Consider the following 20,667-nt stretch of genomic DNA (forward strand, 5'->3'; position numbering starts at 1 on the left):
CGGCCTAGAATTAACTTAGAGCAAAACCCCACTCCCTTCTATCACTGATGAAGTTACCTAGTTGGGTAATGAAACATCTGCAAGAAAACACCCAAGCTCCGAGAACACCAATGACCCCGCAGTTGAACCCTGAGCAGCCAATATTCTCTTCTATATGTTCAGCAGGTCAGATGGCTTGCTCCACTTTCTTTCTTTTTTAAAATATATTTTTATTATTTACATATAAGAATATTGAACGCAGTGTGATTCCTAGCATTTCACTTGCCATTAAAAACCAAAGTGAAAACAGATAACATATATACTACTTAAACAGTGTTGTACAATTATTTTTGAGCATCATATTCATTCTAATGCCACGAGGCATATATAGCATCTCATTCCAGGTCCCCCTACCCCCCGTGAAGGTGAATCTATGGCACACAAGCCAGAGGTGGCATGCAGAGTCCCCTCTGTGGGTACGCGCGGCGTCGCCATCTGCTCTTCTGGTTGCTTGGCTGGTCTTCGCGGGTGCTGGAGTGCCAGAAAATGCTCAAAAAACAGCTCCAAAAATGCCCAAAAAACAGACAGATTTCCAGGCCATTTTCCAGGCCATTTTCTGGCCATTACTCGGCCAGGAAAACAGCCGAAAAATATCCAGAAACGGCCTCAAAAACAGCCAAAAAACAGGCATGCCTGCAATGGCCAGCTGGTCTTCAGGTATTTGGCGTGCGCGCACACACACACACGCATACGAGTTCCGGTTTGTGCATTCTGTGCCGAAAAGGTTCGCCATCACTGCCCAGGCCTAAATCTCATGCTTCTAACCACAGATAGAATCTGTTCCATGTGTCATAATATTCCGTCTCTCCTTTGTGTTTTATTTTTAATGTTAGTCTATCCCCATGATGGCGAATCTATGGCACACGTGCCACAAGTGGCACGTGGAGCCATTTGTCGGGACATGCAAGGCGTTGCCCTGTCAGCTGGCCAGTGCACATGCGTGTGCTGGTCAGCTGACTCCGGCCTTCTTTTGAGGCCATTTCATTCCTTGAAGCCTCCAGAGTGCGAACAACCGGCCCTACGGGCAAACCAGAAATTTAGCAACAAACTTCCAGTTTGTTCATAGGGCCGGTTTTAGCCATCCGGAGCCTTCAGGAGACTTCCCTGAAGGCTCCGGAGGGCAAAAAACGACCCTACAAGCAAACTGGAAGTACGTTCCTGAATGTCCGGTTTGCCCGTAGGGCCGGTTTTTCGCACTCCGGAGGCTTCAGGGAAGCTCCTGAAGCCTCCGGAGGGCTTCTGGGGGTGGGGAGGGGTGGGGGAGGCTGTTTTTGCCCTCCCCAGGCTCCTATAAAGCCTCTGGAGCCTAGGGAGGGTGAAAAAAACACCCCCCAAATGGGGGGGAGCACTGGACGTGCACGCATGCACGCTGGAGTCATGCGCCTTGCATTATAGGCGTGGCATGCCCGCGTATGACCCCCTTGCACTCTCCCCGCTTTTGGCACGTGAGCCACAAAAGGTTCGCCATCGTATCTTCCACTTGCTCCACTTTCTTCTTCTCCTCTGCTGCCTGTTTAAAATTTTCACGACCCCTGCTTTGCCAGGGCTAAACAAGAAAAAAGAACTATCAATATTTTCCATCTAGATACATCAGAGCTTGTCGGAAAGGCACGGTGGCAGCTTGTCAAACATGCCCCTTTTTTAAACCCTGGCGACCACCATATCTCTCTATTAGTGGGTCAACTCTGCTCTTTTCTATTTTTTTCAACTGGGCAAACAGAGCAAAGGGAAGCGTTTGGGACGCGAAGTGTTGAAATTGTTAGCAGGCCAGAGGGGTTTTGTGGCCAGCCTTATCAATGTTCTGCTCAGGTCACACCTGTAGGAAATACCTGTACAACATGGTCCATTGTCACTTCTGTAGGCCCTCGTTTGAAAAATAAACACCATTTGTGCGAAAATACTTTTTTTTTTTTTTTTTTTGCAAAGTCAATAATTCTTTCAGGAAACCTGGGTGCGTTTTGTCAATCAAGGTTTCTTAGAAAAGGCTAAACAAACAAGCTGGACTGTGTACATACCACACTTACTGAAGCTGAAGTTTTTCCTCTTTCTCTTTCTTTCTTTCTCCCAACTGGGGTTGGATCCCTATTTAGAGAAAATCCCACCCTGCTAAAACATTAGAGCAGTGTTTCTCAACCTTGGCAAAAAATTCTGGGATTCTGGGAGTTGAAGTCCACAGGACTTAAAGTCACCAAGGTTGAGAAACACTGCATTAGAGCCTCTTAACCGCATTTTATCGCAGGACAATTGTATTGTTGTTGTTGTTAGTCGTAAAGTCGTGTCCGACCCATTGCGACACCATGGACAATGTTCCACCAGGCCTTCCTGTCCTCTACCATCCTCTGGAGTCTATTTAAGCTCATGCCGAGTGCTTCAGTGACTCCATCCAGCCACCTCATTCTCTGTCGTCCCCTTCTTCTTTTGCCCTCAATCTTTCCCAGCATGAGGCTCTTCTCCAGTGAATCCTTCCTTCTCATTAGGTGGCCAAACTATTTGAGTTTCATCTTCAGGATCTAAAGAGCAGTCAGAGTTGATCTCCTCTAAGACTGACCGGTTTGATCGCCTTGCAGTCCAAGGGACTCAATGCAGGAGTCTTCTCCAGCACCAGAGTTCAAAGGCCTCCATTCTTTGGCGCTCAGCCTTCCTTATGGTCCAACTTTCACAGCCATGCATTGCAACTGGTAAAACCATAGCCTTGACTACACGCACTTTTATTGGCAGGGTGATGTCTCTGCTTCTTAGTATGCTTCCTAGATTTGCCATAGCTTGGTTAAATATTTATGCAGCATGGGATCCAGGATGGAAGGAACAACAGACTGCAACAGCGGTTTTCTTCTTGAACCAAAACTATCAGTAATTTCTCCGAATCCAGAGGACACAGTTAAAAAAGAGCCTCACAGGAACTAAACATAAAGGCATGGAAACCTGTACAGGTAGTCCTTGACTTAAGACATTTCTTTTATGCCAAAAGTGGGACTAGAATTCCCAGTCTCCTCTGATTGGCCCAAAGTCACCCAGCCAGTTTTCATGCCTAAGGCGGGACTAAAATTCCCAGTCTGCTGGTGATTGGCCAATGTCACCCAGCTGGTTTTCAGGCCTAAAGCAGGACTAGAATTCTTAATCTGCTGGTGATTGGCCCAAAGTCACTCAGCTGGTTTTCATGCCTAAGGCGGGACTAGAATTCCCAGTCAACTTGTGATTGGCCCAAATTCATCCAGCCAGCTTTCATGCCTGAGGCGGGACTAGAATTCCCAGTCTCCTCTGATTGGCCAAATGTCACCCAGTTAGTTTTCATGTCTAAGGCAGGACTAAAATTCACCGTCTATTTCCTAAACCAGCACCTTAATCTTTCATTATAATTATGGATTCTCTTATGTGCAAACCAGGGCAATGTGAGGAGCTGAGGTGGCGCAGTGGTTAAATGCAGCACTGCAGGCTACTTCAGCTGACTGCAGTTCTGCAGTTCGGCTGTTCAAATCTCACCGGCTCAGGGTTGACTCAGCCTTCCATCCTTCTGAGGTGGGTAAAATGAGGACCCGGATTGTTGTTGGGGGCAATATGCTGACTCTGTAAACCGCTTAGAGAGGGCTGAAAGCCCTATGAAGCGGTATATAAGTCTAGCTGCTATTGCTATTGCTAATGTATGACATTTTGGGGTGCAAAATCTGAACGAGTTGGAAAGGAAGCATTTCAAACCTTTTATTGACGAATCGTGTCCCCTTTTCCGTTTCTTCTGCAAATTCTGAATTTTCTTAGTTACATTGCAGTAGTCTTCTTTTATCGAACCTCCTGGGAAAACTTTCTCTTCATCAGCATCAACCATCTATATAAACGAAAGAAATTGATCCAGACAGGTTTAAGAGGCATGACGAAAAATGTCACGTAATTTAGGAGACCAGTCCTCTTTTCCATTTACACTGAAAATACTGCTCAACTTTTCACACTGTAAACTGGCCAAGACAGGCCTGGTTATATTCCCATGACCATAAGTAGATATGCTTTTTAGATGCAACCATAAGACAAGCGGTTCTTACTGTAGTTTAAATATGGGGCCACTTAGTGAAGACTTGTGGACTTCAATTCCCAGAAGTCCCCAGCCAACATGAGTTGAAGCCCACAAAATTTGCCAAATTTGGAGATCCCTGGTGTTATGGCCCGCCAGCAGAGCAGGCAACAAATTCGGACAGTGAGGAGGTTGGGGAGGAACACGGCCCAGCCCTGGAGTCTGGGGAAGGCTCTGATGAGGGCTCTGTGTCGGAGGAAGAGAGGGGGCCAGTGCCGTCTGACAATTATCAGCTGCCTTCGGAGTTGGACATCAGTGAGGCAGACAAACAGCTGGAGACTGTTCCCAGTGTGGGAACAGCTAAAGAACAGGGGTCGACTTGGGAGTAAGGCCAGATGATGAATGGCCCCTTCCAGAGGAAATAAAAGAGGAGCGAAAGGGAAGTGGAGTTTGCAGGAGACAATTAGTTCGCTTAATTGGTTTGTGACTCTCCGAGATTCCTTGCCAAATTTTGCAGATATCAGCCTGGCAGCTCTTCAAGCCAGATAAGGTCTGTGACTGTAAATCCTCCCTTGAAAGTCTTTGCTGGATGTGAATCAGCAGAATTCACAGTAACTTAATAAAAGGGGTTTTTGTTGAGACCCGAGTTTGCTTCATGCTCTTGGGAAGCCTCGGTCAGAACACCTGGCTTAAATAATAAACCTAATGAGACGGGTAGCAATTACAAAATTCTCAGACCCATTGTGAGGGAGTGGAAAATCTCTAGAAGATCTGGAACAACACAACTGGTAGTCCTTGACTTACAACCAAAATGTCCATTGCTAATTGACACGTTTGTTAAATGACTTTTGCCCCATTTTACGACCCTTCTTGCCACAGTTATTGAGCAAAAATACTGGAGATATTAAGTTAGCAACACGGTTGTTAAGTGAATCTTGCTTCCCCATTGATTTTGCTTGTCAGAAGGCCGCAAAAGGGGATCACAGAACTCTGGGGCAATGCAACTGTCATAAGTACATGCCAGTTGCCAAGCATCTGAATTTTGATGACATGAGCGTGGGGATTCTGCAGTGGTCGTGAGTATGAAACACAAACATAAGTTACTTTTTATAGTCCTATTGCAAATGTCTGTGGAGGCTCTCAGTCATCCAGGTCATGGTTGTCCCAAAGGTGCTTTTTTCAAGAGGCAACTGGACTTTCTGGTTTTTTCTTTGAAGACGTTTCGCTTCTCATCCAAGAAGCTTCTTCAGCTCTGACTGGATGGTGGGGAACGGAAGGATTTATACTCCTTGCAGACATCTGGTCACTTGCATCCTTTTTAGAGAGTCATTGAGGCCACCTGGAGGTTTATCTGTGTCCAAGTGGCCTTAATGACTCTCTAAAAGGATGTAAATGACTTCAAAGAAAAACCAGGAAGTCCAGTTGCCTCTTGAGAAAGCACCTTTGGGAGTGCTCTTGTACTTCAAGGGGTCACTAAGTGAATGATTGTAAGTCGAGGACCACCTGTCCTCTTCTCAGCCCCCCCCCTCCCAATGCCAGTAGGAAAGGTCGTTTGGAATTGTAAAATCCAGGAGAGCCAATTTCCCAATCTCGTTCGATGATTTCATACCCCATCATTAAAAAATGGTACACCGACAAATGTGCATACGGCAAAAGCGCGCCGAGAAAACCACGAGGTCAATATAACGCCCACAACAGCGCGCTGACAACAGCGCGCCGACAAAAGCGCGGCTTCAACAAACAACGCCAAAACAACGTAATAACCCTAACCCTAACCCTAAACCTAACCCTGAACCTAACCCTGAACCTAACCCTAACCCTAACCCTAAACCTAACCCTGAACCTAACCCTAACCCTAACCCTAACCCTAAACCTAACCCTGAACCTAACCCTGAACCTAACCCTAACCCTAACCCTAAACCTAACCCTGAACCTAACCCTAAACCTAACCCTGAACCTAACCCTAAACCTAACCCTGAACCTAACCCTAACCCTAACCCTAAACCTAACCCTGAACCTAACCCTGAACCTAACCCTAACCCTAACCCTAAACCTAACCCTGAACCTAACCCTGAACCTAACCCTAACCCTAACCCTAATCCTAACCCTAACCCTAACCCTGAACCTAACCCTAACCCTAACCCTAACCCTAACCCTAACCCTTACCTTAACCCTAATCGCACTTTTGTGGGCGCGGTTTTGTGGGCGCGCTGTTGTGGGAGCTATATTGACCTTGTGGTTTTGTCGGCGCGGTTTTGTCGTGCGTGCATTTGTCGTGTCACGTTAAAAAATAGGATTACTTCGACCCCTTCAAAACACGGAAACGGACCTCACTCTCGGATACAACTGTCTCATCAGAGTCATCGTTTAGGGAGTCAGAATCACCGTTACCTAAAAGAAACAAAGGCATATAGGAAATCAGCTTCTATCATAAGGTCTAGAAACACCATTTCCCGCTCTCTTTTTCTGAGTAGAGCAAAGTACGTAAGACAGGAAGAGTTTTTCCCCCTCAGAAAAGAGAGAAATGCATTCCTTTCTAATCACCAGGATCTGGGATAATTCATAGTATTCATAATATGGCACAAATGTTTGTGAGTCCATTGCTCAGTTGTGTGTTTGACTTCTGCTTTATTTGGAGAAGGCTCCATGTCCCAGTTTTAGAACATAGGTAAAGGTTCACCTCGCACATATGTACTAGTCGTTCCCGACTCTAGGGGGCAGTGCTGATCTCTGTTTTAAAGCCAAAGAACTAGCGCTGTCTGAATATGACTCCGTGGTCAAGTGGCCGGCATGACTAAACGCCGAAGGCGCACAGAATGCTGTTACCTTCTCACTAAAGGTGTTTCCTATTTTTCTACTTGCATTTTTTATGTGCTTTCAAACTGCTAGGTTGGCAGAAGCTGGGACAAGTAATGGGAGCTCACTCCATTATGTGGCGCTAGGGATTCGAACTACTGAACTGATGGCCTTTCTGATTGACAAACTCAGCGTCTTAGCCACTGAGCCACGGCATCCCTTTAGAACATAGAATAATAGAGTGGGAAGGAGCCTCGGAGGTCTTCTAGTCCAACCCCCGGCTCAAACAGGAGACCCTCTACCATTTCAGACAGTTGGTTGACCAGTCTCTTTTTTAAAAGCCTCTGCGATGGAGCACCCATAACTTCTGAAGGCAAGTTATTGCATTGGTTGATTTTGGAATTGAGGAAGGCAATGCTTGAGCTCTAGACTCTGGAGAGCTATTTCAAATCAAAATGTTGACCCTGGACTCAAAAATTGATAGGGTGGGGATCATTTAGGACCATATAAATTTGGACAAGTGCCAAAAATTTCTAGTCATTCTTGATGAAAGGCTCAAAGTTCCCCAGATTTCAGCAGAGCACAAAAGGCCAAGTGTCTAATAGACTCCACATTTACTTAAACTCCAAAGTGTTGTTTGTTCAACAAGATTTATGGTACACGTAATCCTGGAATGTAAGCCTTCCATTGTAAGAGAAATTGAAATCTCTGGTTGAGCAACTTTAAACATTTCCTGGGAATAGGACAAGGGGTCTTTTGGAAACTACACATGATTGCATGAAGGACCTCAAGTTTCATATTCTAGCGATTTGTCCATCATGAGAAATGTCTCTTGCTCAAGACTTGGTGTCGTGGCCCGCTAGGTGCCAGCAGAGCTGATGGTAGACTTGGACGATGAGGAGGTTGGGGGGAATTTGGGCCATCCTGGAGTCTGGGGAAGGCGCTGACGGATGCTCTGCATTGCAAACAGAGAGGAACCAGAGCCGTCTGGCATTATCCAGCTGCCTTCGGAGTCGGAGATAAATGGGGAAGAAGAACAGCTGGGGCCTGTTTCAGATGCGTGTATGCGCAGAGCTGTCAGGAGAGGAGAACAACTGAGGCACAGGGGCCGACTCAGGAAGAAAGGCCCACATGGACACTGAGTGGCCCCTCTCTGGCTGGGGAATAAATAGAAGCAAAAGGAGAGTGGTGGTTGCAGGAGACAACAGTTCGTATTTCTTTTGGAAGATTTGCTGCCTCAGAGTCTTCTTGCCAGGAATTAATTTATAGCTGTATGATTGGAAGCTCTCAGACTGGCAATTATCCAAGGACTGATAAGGTCTGTTATTGCAATTAACCCTTGGAAGGATTATTGCCTGGACTTTTCTGTGTGTGTGAATGCCATGAATTCACAGTAGTTAAATCAAGAGGGTTTTTTCGGTGACAAGGAGTTTCTTGGTTCTGCTAAGGCTGGGTCAGAACACTTGGTAATATATCTCACCCTTCTAGAACCTCAACATGCATTGAGATTATTGTTCTAGAACATGGTTGTCAAACTCGATTTATTTGATGACTGCATCAGGGTTGTGTTTGACCTTGGAGGGCTGGGGGGGGGGGCGATGGCCAGGGAGGGTGTGGCCATGACAGGCACAGCCAGCTCGACATCATTCATGTTGGGGGCAACTGTGATGGCCAAGTACTAAGGCAGGACTTCCTTGAGACCCTCCCTCACTCTCATTATAATCTCCTTCCTTCCTTCCTTCCTTCCTTCCTTCCTTCCTTCCTTCCTTCCTTCCTTCCTTCCTTCCCCCTTCCTTCCCTTCCCTTCTTTTTCCTTCCCTCTTCATTCTAATTTCTTCTTCCTTCCCCTCTTTCCTTCATGCTCCTTCCTTGCTCTCTTCCCATCTTCCCTTCTTTTTCTTTTTCTTTCCACTTTCCCCTTTCTCCTTTCCTGTCCCTTCTTGGATGCTCAAATGCAAAAGGGGAAACATTCCTCCTTTCGTTTTGTTTTGTTTTGACTTTGTTTTGCTAAACCCTCTGCTGGCACTTTGTGGGCTAAATGCAGCCCACGGGCCTCGAGTTTGACATCCCTGTTCTAGAACAAGTTGTTTGATCAGACTGTTTCAAATTTGGATAATTGATATCTAACGTATCTGGAAAGTAACCCTTGACTTATGACCACAGTTGAAACCAGCATTATTGTTGCTAAACAAGGCAGATATATACCGTATTTTTCGGAGTATATGACACGCCAGAATATAAGACGCACCAAGGTTTTGAAGAGGCAAATTTAAAACAAAACGTTTTCGCGAAAATGTAGCAGTTTTTTCAAAAAACCGAGCATGAATAGCTTTTAGGAGATTTGTAGAGTGCTCCTGGGGGTTGGGAGGGGTAATTGGGCAAAAAACGGCCCGTTTTTTCCTCATTTTTGCCCTCCTCAGCCTCCAAGAGCACTCTGGAAGCCTCCTAAAGGCTACACACAGCCATTTTTGGTGAAGGAAGTGGGGTTTCGGGAGGCAAAAAATGCTGTATTCAGTGTATAAGATGCACTCAGATTTTCACCCATTTTTTTGAGGGAAAAAGGTTTGTCTTACACTCCGAAAAATACGGTATATATTACAGAATAACAGAGTTGGAAGGGACCTTGGTGGTCTTCTACTGCAACCCCTGCTCAAGCAGGAGACCCTACACCGTTTCACTCAAATGGCTGTCTAGTTTCTCCCAGAAAAAAGTGCAAAATACGGTTCTCTTTTACCTGGCCTCTCCGGGTCTTGATTTTCCACTTGAAAAGGCATCTTGACTTCTGTGTCAGCAGTGGAATCCTGTGAAGATGTCTTGGTCGTGGCAGGTTCTCGCAGCAAAGATACCTGCAGAGGACCCGGAGTTTAGGAGAGACAAAAGTTACATCCTTAGAAAGTCCTGAAACATTCTTAATGACTACGTTAGAAGACAGAACATGGAATAATAGGTTTAGAAGGGACCTTGGGGGTCTGCTAGTCCAACCCCCTACTCAAGCAGGACACCCTATATCCGTGATGGCGAACCTGTGGCACGCGTGCCCGAAGTGGCACACAGAGCCATATCGCTCGGCATGCTATTAATAGGCAAGTATAATTGTAAGCAATTATAAGTGGCCTCAAAGTACAGGTACTCCTTGACTCATCAGCACAATTAAGGCCAAAGGTTCTGTCGCTAAATGAGTTGTGCCCTATTGTACAACCTTTTGCTACAGTTGTTAAGTGAATCACGTAGTTCGTAAGTGATTCTGGCTCTCCCCATTGGCTTTGCTTATCGGAAGCCCAGCTGGGAAGTTCACAAAAGAAGGTTACATGACCCCAGGACAGTACAACAGTCATAAATACATTAATTGTTAAGCACCCAAATTTTGATCATGGGACCATGGAGATACTGTAATCAGAGGTGGTATTCAGCTGATTTGGACCGGTTCTGGCGAACCAGTAGTGGCCCACCTGCCCGGGTGCAATCCCGTCCTATATCACTGTGTTTTTTGACATCGAATGCATCCTTGGACAGTATGCGCAAGCGAATTGCCATGTTTTGTGACACTGCACTCATATGCGGATGACACGTGCTCAAATTTCTGATGTTGGGTGAACCGATAGTAACAGGAAGTGAATCCCACCTCTGACTGCAATGGTTGTATGTGTGAAAATGATCAGAAGTCATTTTTTTCAATGCCATTTTTATTTTGAACGCTCATTAAACGAATGATTGCAAGTCAAGGACTACCAGTATGTGTGAAGTACCGTGTTTTTCGGAGTATAAGACGCACCAAGATTTTGAAGAGGTAAATTAAAAAAAAAAAAAAAGCTTTTGCAATCTGCAGGCTTCCCAAACCCTCTGCACGCCTCATTTTTTGTGAAAAACAGGGCATGCAGAGAGTTTGAGAGGCCTGCAAAGTGCTCCCGGGGGCTGGGGGGGGGGGCAAAAACAAGCAAAAATAGCCCATTTTTTGCAACAACATGCCCGTTTTTTGCAAAAAACAAGGCATGCATAGGCTTTGTGAGGCTTGTAGAGTGCTCCTGGGGGCTGGGGGGGGGGCAAAAATGAGCAAAAAGCGGCCCATTTTTTGTTCGCTTTTTCCCTCCCCAGCCCCCAGGAGCACTTCGCAGGCCTCCCAAAGCCTAGGCACATCCATTTTTGAGAAGAGTGGGGTTTCAGGAGGCCAAAAATGCTATATTCAGTGTATAAGACGCACCCTGATTTTCACCCTCTTTTTGTGTGTGTGTGTGTGGGGGGGGGGGGGAAATGTGCATTTTATATTCCGAAAAATGCAGTAGCTGAATATACAGAGGAAATTGATGGGACAGAAATAGCCAAAATTAGATAGATATATAGAAAACATATATTTCTTACCTGAGAAACTACTGTATTTTCTTTGGCTCCGGCCGTGAATTGTTCCCATTGTTGATTCCCGTAATGGTGTTTCTGGGTTCTACCGAGCCAACTGGACCAAGAGGTTTTCTGAGCAACGGAGTCCTCATTCTCATCTCCTCCTGGACTTCGCCTTTCGTGTTTCACTGAGGACCGATGGTGCCAGTTGGAGCCACTTTCTCTCCCCCTTCCGTAATCCGATAAATCCAGAGGTGCTTCCGTGGCATGGTCCTGCACAGATGTGGCTTCCTCTCCTCGGTCCGGGTTTTCTCTGTTGACCTGGAACCGCTGCTCTAGTGTATCATCCACCGAGTCTTCTGGACAGGGTCTTTCCTTCTTCCCGTCTTTGCCGACGCTCAGGGATAGGGAAAGGGTCTGACTCCAAGTCTGATCTGAACTCTCCTCGCTTCTTCCTTTCTCTTCCTGCTGCATCAAGAAACACCGGAGCTTCTCCGAGCTGTTCAGCAGCTGCAGCCTGTTCTCCAAATGATGGTCCTTCATGTACAAGACAGCCCCCGGAAGTTCCAAGATGGCTGCTTGGTTTTCCCACTCCTCTTGCGGCTTCATTCGACTGCCGACTTCCTTAGCCAGTAACAGGTGGTGAGGGAAATCACCACCTTCTTTGCTGGCAGGTTTATTCCGCAGGCCAAGATGGTGCAGGGCTAAGCTTTGGTTGAAGAGGTAGAGCTGTTCCTTTTTTGTGGCGAGCCTCAGGTTCTCGCAAGGTGATGGGGAGGCTCGGCAATCCGATTTGTTGGCTCTTAAAAATCTAAAAGAATCAACACCGTCACTTTGGGACACAAGCTACCAAGGTTTTATCGTTGTAAGCAACCTGTCAGATCTGGAAGCCATCTTTTACCTTGGGGCACTTCAGGCCTGTCATATTTTCCGTGACCCGACAAATGTGCGCCTGATGAAACTGCGGCGACAAAACCGCAATGTCGAGAGCGCGCCCACTAAAGCGCGCCAACAAAGCCGCGCCCACAAAAGCGCGATTAGGGTTTTTAGGTTAGGGTTAGGGTTAGGGTTAGGGTTAGAGTTGGGGTTAGGCTTATGGTTGTTAACATTGTTTTCGCGTTGTTTTCGCGTTGTTTCTGATGGCGCGCTTTTGTCAGCACGCATTTGTCGATGCGATTTAATTGGCGCGCTTTTGAAGTCGCGGTTTTGTCGTCATGGTTTTGTCGGCGTGCATTTGTCGGGTGCACATTTGTCGGTGAGCCACATTTTCTACTGTGGGAAAATGGGAGGGGGGATTTTACAGAGTGGGGGTGATATATAGTCAAAAGAACATTCCTTTCTCAGAAAGTCAAGGCCGTCTGGCCCAGCAGCTGTGATGGGGTGACAGGGAGGTACCTTAACTGGCTCTTACAGTTGAGATGTCTTGCCTACATCAAACACAATTCCCAAACAATTTGACCAAAAACTGCTGGCTGGGCCTGTGGGCTATCAGAGAATAATTCACAGGAGAACATTTTCAGGTTGATTTTAATCTAGTTTTAATCCTATTTATTCTACTTTTTTTTAAAACCATGCTATATTTCAATGTCCTGTTTTGTACCTACTTTATTTTCTCAATGTTGAATGTTATATGTCTATAATTTGTAGGTGCTTCTGACACGAATAAAGATCAACTTGGTAAAGATTGGCATAAGCAAAAGATCTAAGAACTCATACAGGTAGCCCTCGACTTACAACAGTTCATTTAGTGACCGTTCAATGTTACAACGGCACTGAAAAAAGAGACTTATGACCACTTTTCACACTTATGACCAGGGGTGGGCTTCAAAATTTTTAGAAACAGGTTCTCTGTCTGGTTGTTGGGTGGATGTAGCCATGGTAGATGTGGCCTAGTCAGCCTCCTGCACCATGGCGGGGGGGAGGCATTTTTGCCTTCCCCAGGCTCTGGAGGCTTCCCACAAGCCTCCGGGAGCGAAAACGGCTCCTCCAGGCTCAGCTGCCAAATTGCAGGCAGCTGGCAATCAGCAGAAGTAGTCTGCAGTACTGCATTCTAACCACTGCGCCACCAAGGTAGTGTTGGAGGGATAACCACTTACGCTTCAAGACTGAGACTTTGATCGCAATGAGGAGATGGTGGTGTTTTGCTTGTAAGGGGTGGGGAGCCACTGCCTGGGTAATCTCTTTCTTGTGAGGAGGTTCGGGATCCGGTTCTCATCAGCTCAATGGTTTCTTGAAATTGGTTGACCCTCTTCTGAGAGCTCTAAGAACAGAGACGGACGAGAGGAATAAGTGAGGACAAGAAAACTTCAAATTTTGGGACGTCAATGGACTGATAGAAGATAATATCTCTAGCTTAGGATTGAACTATGGGGTCCTTGGTGATAGATAGATAGATAGATAGATAGATAGATAGATAGATGGATGGATGGATGGATGGATGGATGGATGGATGGATGGACGGACAGACGGACACAGAGGGATGGGATATGGATGGATGGAAATAAATGGATGGATGATGATAGATAGACAGACAGACAGACAGACAGACACACAGACAGACACACAGACAGACACACACATAGAGAGAGATGGATAGGATATGGATGGATGGATAGATAGGTAGATAGACAGATAGACGGACACACACAGATGGATAAGATATGGATGGATGGAGATAGATGGATGGATAGAGATAGATAGATGGATAGATAGATAGATGGATAGATAGATATGGTAGATAGATATGGTAGATAGATATGGTAGATACGGCAGATAAATAAACAGATAGATAATAGGATGCTGACAAGCAGATAGACAGACAGATAGATAGACACATTATTAAAATAGATCTATAGAACTAAATAGATCAGAAAATAGATGATATAGATAAATGGATGGATGGATAAAGATATATAGATGATAGATGAGGTAGGTAAATGACAGCTAGATAACTAGAAAAAACTAGCTAGCTAAATAATCAATTCCTTCTTTCCAATTGGGCATAGACGCTGCAGCCAATCAGAATGCCGTGTTCTGTGGTACCAGTCCCTGGTGATGAGTTCTGGAATGGCAAGGGTTAATTTTTCATCCCCCCCTCCCCCCAGGTCTTCAAGAAAAAAAGGCTGAGAATGCAAAATGGGTCAGCTGGTTGGCAGGTCTCCCTTTTGGGGTGAGTGTAACCCTTGGGGTATGCCGGGGTCCACTATGGGTTAAAAATAACCCTCTGGGACTACAGTGGTTGACTGGGTCAGTTAATTAACCCAGTTTTGCTGTTCCTACAATACTTTCTCTCCCAAGTGACCCAATTAAGCAAGTCAGAACAGAGCCATTAAATTGGAAAGGTCCATGGAGATCTGCTCATGACAAACATAGATTATAAATAGATCACTTTGAAGGCTGCAGTTGAAAGAGTAATCCCGGAACACGTCAAGCCAGATTCTCCAGCTTGTATAAAATAGGAATATTAAACACAATTGCTTATTAAATATAGGATTAATAATTTGGGCAAAAAGTCAACATTTTTACAAGGAAGCTGTGACCTGATTATTTCTCTCACTTTATCTAGCCTTCAGGTTGTCCATCCTTGGTGACTTTAAATCCTGGGGAATTTGGGAGTTGAAGTCTTAAAGTTGCAAAGTTAGACAACTCTGATTCTATCATAATAGCAATAGTACTTAGACTTATATATTGCTTCAAGGTGCTCTTTAGCCGTCTCTGAGCGGTGTACAAAGTCAGCATCGTGCCCCCAACAATCTGGGCCCTCATTTTACTGATCTCAGAAGGATGGAAGGCTGAGTCAACCTTGAGCCGGTTAAAATTGAACTGTCGAATTGCTGGCAGACGGCAGTCAGCAGCCTGCAATATTGCATTCTAACCATGGCTATAATATAAGAATTGACATTTTCCAGCATCAGAAAGACTTGTTTCTGATACTATATAACTTAACCCCAACTTTCCTAATTTCAAGCCAATTGTGAAGTGCCCAATAGCAATAGCTGTAGCACTTAGACTTATATACTGCTTCACAGTGCTTTACAGTCCTCTCTAAGCGGTTTACAGAGTCAGCCTATTGCCCTCAATAATCTGGGTCCTCATTTTACTGACCTCGGAAGGATGGAAGGCTATATCAACCTTGAGCCGGTCAGGATGGAACTGCCAAACTGCTGGCAGTCAGCAGAATGAGCCCCAAGGTTGATACTGCATTCTAACCACTGCACCATCACAGCTCATAAATTGTTTCCAACTAACCATTTCTATTCTTATCTCCAGGGGATTTTTGATAGCCCAACGTCAAGAATCAAATGTGAGGAGGGAAGGCAAAAATCATTCATCATCATCATCATCATCATCATCATTCATTAAATTTCTATGCCGCCCAATCCCGGAGGACTCCATGCGGCTTAAAGAAATGAAAAAAGATTAAAAAGAATTATTAAAAACAATTGGACACAACAAGGTTAAAAAGGGAAACATAACAAACACCCAATCAGGAAGGGGCTGGACCTCAATCAAGGGGTCAACAGCCCCAAGCCTGCTGGAAAAGCCAGGTTTTAATGGCTTTGTGAAAGGCCATGAGAGTGGGTAGGGCCCAGATCTCAGGGGGCAGCTCATTCCACAGGGCCGGAGCGGCAACAGAGAAGGCCCTACTCCTAGGCGTCGCCAGTCGGCATTGTCCTGCTAACGGCACCCGGAGAAGGTCCATCCTGTGCGATCTTATTGGTCTGAGGGAGGTATATGGCAGAAGACGCTCTCGTAGGCTTGGAGAGTGGCCAGGCCGATATCTTTCAGACGCTGCAATACTTGGCCAGAATGCAGGAATGAATTGTCTCCTGCAAATTCCCTTCCCCTTTTGCTCCTCTTTTATTCCCTATGGGAGGGGCCATTCACCATCCACCTTACTCCCAAGTCGACCCTTGTTCCTTAGCTGTTCCTTTCATCTGGCATGCCCACATTGGGAACAGGCTCCAGCTGTTCTTCTGCCCCAATTGATGTTCGACTCCAAAGGCAGCTGATAACTGTCAGGCGGCCCTGGCCCCTTCTCTTCCTCCAGTGCAGAGCCCTCATCAGGACTAAACTCCAGGACTGGCCCATGTTCCTCCCCAACCTCCTCACTGTCTGAATCTGCTCTGCTGGCAGTCCACAACAAAAAAAGACTAAGCTTAGACAGGAAATAGTTTACCATATCCAGAGCATGGTCTCCGTGGAGGAGGATGTTAGGGGAGATTCTGCTTTCTGGAGAAAGCCTGTGTTCAGGAGACTCATCTGTAACAAGAAAAGAACATTTATTTCAGATGATGTAGTGCTTACAAGTGGAGACGTTTCTCTTCTTAAACTGCAGACTATCCTTTCCGACCTGGTTCTCTCTGGATCCACTGAGAATCCAGTCCCTAAAATTGCTAACCAACATGACCACCCGTAAGAAATGCTGGAAATGCTGGGAGTTTTAGTCCCCAATCCATTGGGAAGGCAATAGCAATAGCAATAGCAGTTCGACTTATATACCGCTTCATAGGGCTTTCAGCCCTCTCTAAACGGTTTAGAGTCAGCATATCGCCCCCAACAAGTCTGGGTCCTCATTTTACCCACCTCGGAAGGATGGAAGGCTGAGTCAACCTTGAGCCGGTGAGATTTGAACCGCCGAACTGCAGTTAGCAGTCAGCTGAAGTGGCCTGCAGTACTGCACTCTAACCACTGCGCCACCTCGGCTCATGTCACTAAGGCACTAAGTACAATGGAACCCTTTGGCTCAGGAGTGGTAGTCCTCGCCTTATGACCATCAGGATTCGAATTTCCATTGCAAAGCAGGATGGTCGTTGAGTGAGTCATGCCTGATTTTTATCTCTCTTTTTTTTGCCACGGTTGTTAAACGAATCGCTGCAGTTATTAAGCGAACCATGTGGTCGTTAAGAAAATCTGGCTTCTCCCTTTGACTTTGTCTGTGGGAAGTCAGCTGCAACCATCATAAATACCGGCCAGTTGCCAAACACCCAAATTTGGCATGTTGTAAGCTACCCAGAGTCACGGGACTGCCAGATGGGGGGGCATATACATTTAATTAGTAAAATAATAAAATAAAAATAAATGATAAATTTGAAGAAAATAAATACATTTTCATCACACGACCGTGGGAATTCTGCAATGGTTGTAAGTTTCGAAGGCCAACCATAAGTCACTTTTCCCAGTGCCCTATGTAACTTCAAATGGTCACTAAATGAATGGCTGTAAGTAGAGGACTACAAAGAGATGAGTTCCTACCAGTTCAGACCGGTTCGGCTAAGTAGGTAGTAACTTGGCTGGCCACGCACCCGAACCGGTTCTATCGGCGGCACCATAAACGCCGCCATCTTGGTTTTGTATTCTGCGCATGCGCAGAAGCAATTTTTTACTTCTGTGCATGTGTGCGTAGCGCGCATCAAGCGCTTGCAAATCAGGCATGTGCCCATAAGTCCATCCCTGTGCGATCCAGCAGTAAAAGAAGCCAGAACCCACCCTTGAGACTACATCTATCTCTCCAGTTGAGAACAACAGGGCATGGTTTCCCCCAGAATTTCCTGATGAAGAGACTTAAATCTGGGCTCCCTGACGTGCAAAACAGGGAACTAGATATCCTAAGGTAGCATCTCTCTGCTGCTGGAGGTTCTGCTAGGTTCCTGATCTAGAATGGATTGAAGAGCCAACTGGGCCCAGTTGCAGGAGAACGTGCCTCCTTCCAGCGGCTCTGGATACTCGTCTTCTGTTTCTGGGCTCACGTTTTTCCCGACACTTGGTTTCCTGCTTCGGCTGGAGAGGAGAGACAAAGACACGCCTGGGATGAAGTTTCCTTCTCTGGGCTGCCCTTTCAAAGTTTTCGGCCTGTCCCTGTTGCCACACAAAGGAAACAAACGAAAACAAAGATGAAACAAGAGAGGGTTTAAAGGCATCTGTCTGAATGGCTCGCATGGGCTTTTATAAAAAGCCCATGCGAGACATGGGGGGAAAAAAACAGAAGCCAGGCATCTTTGGCACTGGGCGATTTGAGAATAAAGAGGACGGGGTCAATGTATTTTCCAAAGCACCAGAAGGCAAGGCAACAATGGATGGGAACTAATCAAGGAGAGAAGCAATCTGGAATTAAGGAGAAACTTCCTAACAGTGAGGACCATGAACCAGTGGAAGAGTTTGTCATCCGAAGTTGTGGGTGCTCCATTGCTGGAGGTTTTAAGAAGAGGCTTTTATGAAATGGTATAGGGTCTCCTGCTTGAGCAGGAGAGGGTTGGACTAAAAGACCTCCCAGGCCCCTTCCAGCTCCATTCTGATTGATTGATTGATTGCATGCAGTAAAAAGTCAATGGGGAAAAGAGATTCACTTTAAAACAGTGTTACTGATTTCACAATTGCAGTGGTTCGCTTAACCATTGTGGCAAGACAAGTTGTAAAATAGGGCAAAAATCACTTAAAAACTGTCTTGCTCAGCAACATAAATTTTGGGTTCAACTACCTGTATGTACCTACAAATGCCTGTAATAGCTCAGGAGAACTCTAATATTAGTTCTATACTTGTGGGGTCCTTAATGCTCCCTGAATTTGGTTGTTTTCTTACAGACATTTCATTATCTAACTAGATAACATTGTAGTTCTCCTCCTCTTCCTCCTCCTCCTCGTCATCTATCAGCTGTATAAGTATTTATGAAGGAGCATAATAGGACATTTTTCAAGGTCTTGTCCAGTGATAAGGGATCTCTATTTTTCTGTGTTAAATGCTGAAGATCATGATATGGGATTGTTTTTAAAACAGGACAATCAGATACAGGTATGGGCACTCTTTATGCTCTAGAAAGGAGCCGGCATTTCCTCAAATTACAGATTTTTTTTTTTAAAAAAAACTAAACATTTAGCACGGTCCAAATAATGCATCGTCTTGTAAAGTTGCATTAAATTTTGGCCATGCATAATATCCCAAACCGGCAAATACCACCTCTGGTTGGCCACAGAGTGGGGTGGGAATGGAGATTTTGCAGTATCCTTCCCTCAGGAGTGTGGAGAGAATGTGGATTTTGCAATATCTTTCCCCTGGAGTGGGGAGGGAATGTGGATTTTGCAGTATCCTTCCCCTGGAGTAGGGAGGGGATGTGGATTTTGCAGTATCCTTCCCTCAGGAGTGTGGAGAGAATGTGGATTTTCCAATATCCTTCCCCTGGAGTGGGGAGGGAATGGAGATTTTGCAGTATCCTTCCCTCAGGAGTGTGGAGAGAATGTGGATTTTGCAATATCCTTCCCCTGGAGTGGGGAGGGAATGTGGATTTTGCAATATCCTTCCCCTGGAGTGGGGAGGGAATGTGGATTTTGACATATCCTTCCCCTGGAGTGGGGAGGGAATGGAGATTTTGCAGTATCCTTGCCCTGCCACGGCCACCAAGCGATGCCCATAGAACTGGTAGTAAAAAAAATTTTGAATTTCACCATTGTACGAAAGGCCTATGCAAGGTCCCTGCTTGAGTGATCCAATTTGTGCCCTTCCTCATTCATTCCAAAGGGATCAACTGCAACTCCCAATGAAGGAGGATCTTGTTTTGGTTTTATCCTTCAGAGGTCCTTGAAAAGTCAGCTGTTTTCTCACTAGCCTCACTTAGAGCGGAGGGGCCTGGGATCAAATTCAGTACAAAACAAGCTTGATAATCAGGAACACTTTATTTGGTCAGAGAGGAGGTGGCCAAGCTATTCTCCAAAGCACTTGAAGGCCAGACAAGGAACAATGGATGAAACCAACATAGAACTAAGGAAGAATTTCCTGACAGTGTTGGAACAGAAGTTGTGGGAGCTTCATCACTGGAGGTTTTCAAGAAGAGATTAGACTGCCATCTGTCAGAAATGGTGTAGGGTTTCCTGCTTGGGCAGGAGGGTTGGACTAGATGACCAATGGAGCTTCAGCCCCATTACAACTGAGTGCATGTTGTGTTTCTGTTTTTAAGTCGTTCTGTCTCGTGTTTTTAATCTTTTTAAATACTTTTTAAATTGCTTTTATGTAAGCCGCCCGGAGTCCTTTGGGATTGGGCTGCATACAAATCTATTAAAATTACAAATTAAATTACAAATTACTTGTAAAGTCCCTTCCAACTCTGTTAATCTGTTATCTGTTATTGGAACACTGCTATCCTGTCTCCCCTTGTCCATCTCGTCACTAGATTAGCCATGCCCAGTTTCTGCAACCCTTCTTCATATGTTTTAGCCTTCAGTCCCCTAATCATCTTTATTGCTCTTCTCTGCCCTTTTTCTAAAGTCTCAACATCTTTTTTTAATCAAGGAAAGAAGCAACCTGGAAATAAGGAGAAATTTTCTGATAGTGAGAGCAATCAACCAACGGAACAGAAATTGCCTTCAGAAGTTGTGGGAACTTCATCACTGCAAGCTTTCAAGAAGAGACTGGACTGCCATTTGTCAGAAATGGTGTAGGGTCTCCTGCTTGGGTGGGTTGGACTAGATGACCTACAAGGTCCCTCCCAACTCTTGTTAATCTGTGTAAT

At 45.5% G+C, this 20,667-nt stretch overlaps 1 protein-coding gene across 1 annotated transcript in view; it reads right to left on the reverse strand.

Moving 5' to 3' along the window:
• Nucleotides 1-20,667, reverse strand: part of RBBP8NL (RBBP8 N-terminal like) — a 29,991-nt gene that overhangs the window by 1,178 nt on the left and 8,146 nt on the right. The window contains exons 6-12 of the mRNA XM_032218619.1: nucleotides 17,890-18,025; nucleotides 16,347-16,430; nucleotides 13,264-13,427; nucleotides 11,192-11,978; nucleotides 9,570-9,681; nucleotides 6,369-6,430; nucleotides 3,733-3,859 (exon numbers count right to left, since the gene is read on the reverse strand). Coding sequence (XP_032074510.1) covers nucleotides 3,733-3,859; nucleotides 6,369-6,430; nucleotides 9,570-9,681; nucleotides 11,192-11,978; nucleotides 13,264-13,427; nucleotides 16,347-16,430; nucleotides 17,890-18,025 — 1,472 coding nt within the window. The remainder of the gene's footprint in view (nucleotides 1-3,732; nucleotides 3,860-6,368; nucleotides 6,431-9,569; nucleotides 9,682-11,191; nucleotides 11,979-13,263; nucleotides 13,428-16,346; nucleotides 16,431-17,889; nucleotides 18,026-20,667) is intronic.

The sequence above is a fragment of the Thamnophis elegans genome, chromosome 5 (assembly GCF_009769535.1).
Source record: "Thamnophis elegans isolate rThaEle1 chromosome 5, rThaEle1.pri, whole genome shotgun sequence".
NCBI lineage: Eukaryota > Metazoa > Chordata > Lepidosauria > Squamata > Colubridae > Thamnophis > Thamnophis elegans.